At 37.7% G+C, this 6489-nt stretch overlaps 1 protein-coding gene across 2 annotated transcripts in view; it reads right to left on the reverse strand.

Moving 5' to 3' along the window:
- Positions 1-3406: 3406 nt before the first annotated feature.
- The window catches only part of smurf1 (SMAD specific E3 ubiquitin protein ligase 1), a 56257-nt gene continuing 53174 nt past the window's right edge, over positions 3407-6489 (reverse strand). For both annotated transcript variants that reach the window (XM_016562021.1, XM_016561942.1), the window contains exon 18: positions 3407-5668. In XM_016562021.1, coding sequence (XP_016417507.1) covers positions 5569-5668 — 100 coding nt within the window. In that variant the 3' untranslated portion in view covers positions 3407-5568. The remainder of the gene's footprint in view (positions 5669-6489) is intronic.

Below are 6489 nucleotides of genomic sequence, written 5' to 3' on the forward strand. Positions count from 1 at the left end.
TTTATTGCAGATGCAAGTTGTGGTCGGCAACTTGAAAAAAACTTGGCTGATAGTTTGTAGTAATTTTAGATTACAGAACACACGTTTATTGAGCAGTAGATATGATCCTGTAGACCGTTCTACCGCTCTCTCTCCCTCTCTCTGAGAGTGTACAGATCAGATGCTCTTGGTTATATATCACTTTCCACGAAAGGCAAATAAATGCACTTCTATGACGTCTGTGATGTACGAACGAATATGAAAATATGTCTCCATTTCAGATGTTGGCGGTTGTCAAAGTCCCACTCCTGCTGTGAACACATCCTACATGAGCAGTAAAAACAGAGAGTGATAAATGTCTCTTAACAAAATCAGCCCTAAATGGAAACAAGGCTACATTTCATCTTTTTATGTTTGACGTTTTTAAAAACAAACAGGACGAATGAAATAGAAGCTCTAAGGTCATTACAAAATACTTTGCAGAATGTTTCCCTTGAAATTTACTCAGAGGAACCATCTCATTAAATAGCACACCATAAAGTTTTTTTTTAAATCCAGCCTGTGTTGCCAGTAAATGTGTCCACATAGTGCTCATTTGTCCAGCACATCTCAACATGAAACACTAAATATTGGAGATTATTCATTAAGACATGTAACAGGATTGTGCAATTATCAGACCAGTCAGTACAAAACAAAACAAAGTTACAAAAAGTCACAACAAAACAAAGACCACCTTTAAACAGCAGCTGAATACGGCCTTTTTTGGTGGTTTAAGATCTGTAAATGGTTGTGTAAATTATTAGTTAAATATTTAAGGACCAAATAAATAAATAACGTGACTTAGTAACTCTCACGCTCCAAAAAAGACACACACAATAAATAAATAAAAATAAATGAATGAATGAATAAAAAACATAAAAAGTTTCACTTGTATCCGTCTTTTAAAACCATACAAAATCTTTGTGCGAAAAGCGATAGTTCACTAATAATCTTGCTTGACAGCTCAGGTCACCATTCAGTTCATTGTATGGAGAAGAGCTGCTTGGTTAAATATGTTCTTTTGTGTTCCAGAAAAGTCATATTGCGTTGGAATGACATGATGGTGAGTAAACGATAATAGAATTTTCAAAAATTCCTCCCAAAATCCCTCAAGATATCTGCTACTAGCATTCAGAAGGCTCTTTTGTAACCCAAAAGGAATGATTTATAGGAAAGTATGACGCACAGCACTGTATTTGATCTTATCTTACCTATTAAAACTCATTTGAGTTCTTAAAAAATGAAAAGGTGAGACTATTGACGATTTCTCGTCTTCTTATGTTGCCTGAACCTCTGAGGACAGACTTTACAGTTCCTCCGCCAAACCAAAGATCTGGTCTTCATCATCCTGACAGCTCCAGCACCGATCTTCATTGATCTCATTACAGATAGAGAAGCAAATCATTTTCCTAAAACTACAGGAAATAATCTGGATGAACACCTACTTCTAGGAGCATCACAGTTTTCTGGCTTGGGAGTTTTAACTCCCAGGTTAAGGTCACGGGACTTTATAATGTCTCTTCATAAAGTCTTATTACTGTTGCAGGATTGTGGCACCACTGTCGGCTTGGCACCGCTCTCCTGTCTGGTAACTTTTCTCCATGGATATCATTTTCAAAATGCTTTCAGGAAACCAGGCAGGGAAGACCTCCAAGGACATTGCAGGGTTTTTTTTTTTGATTGGATTCACAGCTTAAGTCATCAACTCACTTCAATTTTCCAGACATTTTAATGGCGGAAAAGACACAGCAAATGTTAGCTGAGACAGTGTTGCATTTCTAATTAACTTCTACCACAGTGTTGTTGGACAATTAAGAAAACATATCTGAAAGTAATTATAAGCAGTTATTATTATGATTATTACAAGGCAATTATATGTTCCTTGACGTAATGACAACAGTTTTCCAATATAAATTTTGTTTTCCTTCCTGAAAAAATATTGCTCCTTTTTTATGTAATGTACACATTTAGTATTTTGACACTGCTGGACACAGTAAATCTATATAAAAGGCCATAAATTGAAAATGCCCACATGGGGCCAGTTGCTTCAATTCTGTTTATAAAGACTACAATCTGAATGCAATTATAAGCTAATTCTGCAAACAGCTTGGACACAAGGCACTGCTTGTGCTTGTGCTCACAGTTGCCAAAGCACATCATGTCCTGAGTCACCTGCTCCTTCAGTATTTTTGTAGGCAAATAAAACAAAATCGTGCATAATTATGAGGGGCAGCTGGCTTATTTTACTTAAAGGAGTAGTCCACCCGGAAATAAAAAATTGTTGAAAATTCACTCACCCTCAGTCCTTCAAACAGGTAAAACAGATTTGGAGAAATGTAGTATTCCATCACTTACTCAGCAATGGATCCTCTGCAGTGAATGGGTGCCGTTAGAATGAGAGTCCAAACAGCTGATAAAGACGTCACAATAATCCACAAGACCAGTCAATCAATCAACGTCTTGTGAAGTGAAAAGCTTCATGTTTGTAAGAAACAAATCCATCGAGATGTTTTTAACTTCAAATCATTGCTTCTGGCTAAAATACGTGTCTTCTATCATTTAGTATTGCTTTCTCCAGTGAAAAGTTTTGATGTGAGAGGATAGGGTGGTTAAAACGTCTTAATGGATGTATTTCTTAATGCGCAGCTTTTGAAGTAGTTTTCTATATTTCTATATCTCTATGTATCATGAGAAAAGATGTATCTGCAAAGCTGTGGAAGTCATATGACAAGGGTTACTTGTAGGGCATATACTCTTAACACATGCTGAATGGGCAACCAGACAATGGTCATATGTTAAAGAGGTATGGAAAGAAGAATCACGAAGAGAGTCGTATGATAAGGGAGTCTTAACAAAATAGAATGAGTGGCTTGTTCACCACAGGTAGAAAACAACAGCGTGATGTATGGAATTTGTTGACCACAGCTAAAAAAACAACGTGATATGTAAAATATAATTGTGGAATAGTATATGCAAGACCCAAGAAGTTCAGATGTGCATCTCGACTCTACTGTGTGTCAAAGTTCTTGATACCTGGAACCCCGGCTTCGAGAGACTTCTTTAACAAGAGAGAAACAGCGCAAGCCACAACACTGTTTGCTTTAAGATGTTAATTGATGTAGTGTGGATTACTGCGATGTTGTTATCAGCTGTTTTGACTCTCATTCTGACGGCACCCATTCACTGCAGAGGATCCACTGACGAACAAAATTTCTCCAAATCTGTTCCCATGAAGAAACAAACTCATCTGCATCTTGGATGGCCTGATGGGGAGTACATTTGAATTTTTGGGTGATCTATTCCTTTAACATTCATTACTAAATAAAAATGTACAATATATATGCAAACAAAGACCAAAAAAAGAGCAAGGAGAAATCGATTGCAATTTAGTTTCTTTAATATAATCTTATTTACACTGAATTTTTTCAGAAATGTTTAGTACATAGTAAGTTACATTACTCTTGCATCGAATAAACAATGACACTCAGGACCTAATAATTGTACAATGTGATGATACTGGTCACATTACTTGGAAAAAGGTTTTTCTTTAGAGAAATCTGAAAACAACTGTAACTTCAGGCAAAGTCCATACTCATCTTCAAGCTCACTAGCCATTCCCACAATTACACAACATTAAACGTCACCTCTTTTGTCTTTTAAGCAAGTTTAAAAACTTTCACCACTCAAAAAACAGAAAACTTCATTTTTGCACACTCGTCAAAGACACCAATTCTGACCGATCCGATACACATTAAGTGAGGAAAGAGACATTTTAAGACAGAACCAAGAATATAAAGGTGATGGTTTTTATTGCATATATCACAAATATGAACATGACCACCGGGGCCCAGCCTACATCACTTGCTAACTCCATCCAGGTCAAAGGTCGGGGGAACCCTCCTATTAACATCCTGAAGAATCAGCAGCAGGTTTAAATACTTTGATTCATACATAAAATAAAAGAGATTAGTGTACAGCTTTCACAAGAACTCAGCCTTCTCTGAAAACAATGGAATAATGGTAATAGCAGCAATACTTAAAAGGACATTACATGGTAATAAATAATTGGTAAAAAAAAAAAAAAAAAGAGAAAGAGACAAAAGTGGTTGAAGAAACACTGAGGTTGGCTCATCCTTTACATTTATAAAGAATAATCAGGTGCCATGCACATCAAGCACTACATAATGAAATCCAAGACTCTCCCCTGCTCTTTCACCACACCAAAACCTGGACCAAACCCCACTCCATCAGAGTCTGCAGATGTACCACCACAGCTAAACGTTCGTCTGCAGGGGAATAAACACTCCATGACGGGTGATTGAACACTTGCCAGCGAAAGTGCTGAATGTTACTTGAAGCAGTGGTTTGAATGAAGACACGCGAATAACAGTCTAGAGTTGAATTTTATGGTACATTACGTTAAAACGGTTAATGCCAAGTTACCATATGATAATGGTTGGATTCATTAAAGAGATTAATGGGGTCTATCAAAATTAAGGACAAGAAGAGCTTCTTCAAAACACTCAACATTCGTTTTCTTTGCAAAACTATGTTTAGGAGTCCAGTTTAGGCGTGTTAACGGACACAGTGGATTAGAATGTTTTTCAAGAAGGTGATTTGCTTCAAAATCTGCATATTAAAACACCATTCATTAAACATTACCTTTAAAAATAGGTCTTTTGTTGACAACGGAGGAATGCTCACTGGATAAAAATGCCATAAAAAAAAAGATGTGACGAAAATACTGGCTCGCTCAGGAAACCGCTGACTTTGCAAGGGCTTTGGGTCCTTCTCTAGACTGCACATGATCGTTGTGCTTCAGTTGAGGAACATTAACACACGGGTGCTGTGAGATTCACAGTTCCCACAACAGGACTAATACTCGCTGTTAAGCATGTTCTTGATCTTAGACAAAAAAAAAAAACATTTCAATAATACATTTCAAGCAATCGAGTTAATTTCTACAGTGAGAACGCTGATGAGTACAGGAAATGGATACCACTGAAATGCCATCCTATAGTACTGAACAGGACACAAGAAAATAAAGTCAAATAAGAGACGATACCGAGCATAACAACGCAGACCACCCTTGTCCTTCAAGATGCATTTGCTGGTAAACTGGTTTAATGGTCACAGGCTCTGTGTATGTTAAAATACTCCACCTAGACTAAAACGTCAGCTCTATTCATGTAGACCACAGGCTCAGCGAGGCTCTACTGCAGCACAAACATACTCGCGTTACAGTCAGACGCTATCAGCCCACCGCTTCAGTGACAAAGACAATGCGAACTGTTGACCAGATTTCTCTCTAACTTATTGTGGTAATGTGAAACAATTCTCGAATCCCGTTGTGAGGAATCATTAGTCTTTGAGAGTTTTGCCCTTGGGTGGTCGCTCCTCTCCGTTGCAGTTTCCAGCTGGCGGGTGATGCTAAAGTCTGTCAGGAGACACCAGTCTGTCTGTCCTGGAGAAGGGGAGGGGGTGAAAAGGATGGCTGGGGCTGTTTGGTGGGTTTGCTGCCATTGCTGGTTGGCTGGACAGGGCACTCGCTCACTCCACTGCAAAGCCACATGTCTCCTCCACGGCCGTCAGGAGCTTCTCGTAGAGCTTCTCGTATGACTCGTAAGGCGGGATGTCGATCCGGTTGAAGCTGAAGGAATATGAGAGAAGTCAGATCAATATTTCAGACTTCATTCCATCTTAAATTAGTCCTGTCACACATTTGTATGGTTTAATATTTATATTTAATTTCAGTAAAGCACCAAATAGTTTCACATGACAATTTTCCACCACTCAAATTCTCTCTGAAATGTATACTTTTTTTTTTTTTTTACAACTGTGCCTTTAAGAAAAACTCGTTTCCATGTGAAAAGATAATAATGGTTGTGAGTTTTCTGTAGAGTGCATACCTGCAAACTCACAAGAGGTCAAAAAGGTGACAGTTCGTAATATGACCCTTGTAGGGGGGTCTTTTTATCGGTGTCCATACTTCTCTTTGTGAGCAGTGGAGTAATTTATTTTTGCAAATTTTTGTGTTCACATAAGAATGTGCATACTATCAACAAACTCCATCTTTTCACTGCAGAGGAAACAGAAGCTGCATCTGAAGTGGCATTAGATGTATTTACACAGACTGTTTAATGAAGCTGAGATGCCTTAAATGCATTTACACTGCAAAATTTCAAATGCATAAATAATTTTATAAGATTAATGTTTTAAATATTTTTGAACATACAAGTTAAAAATGTTGGGGAAAAATGCAATACTTTTAAAAGGGTCATCTGACGCGATTTCAAATTTTTTTTCTTTCTCTTTGGAGTGTTACAAGCTCTTGGTGCATAAAGAAGATCTGTAAAGTTGCAAAGACTAAAGTCTCAAATCCAAAGAGATATTCTTTATAAAAGTTAAGACTTGTCCACGCCCTCCTAAAACGGCTCGTTCTAACACGCCCCCACATGTCTACGTCACTAT

This window comes from Sinocyclocheilus rhinocerous, unplaced genomic scaffold (genome assembly GCF_001515625.1).
Source record: "Sinocyclocheilus rhinocerous isolate Xijiao unplaced genomic scaffold, SAMN03320098_v1.1 scaffold3266, whole genome shotgun sequence".
NCBI lineage: Eukaryota > Metazoa > Chordata > Actinopteri > Cypriniformes > Cyprinidae > Sinocyclocheilus > Sinocyclocheilus rhinocerous.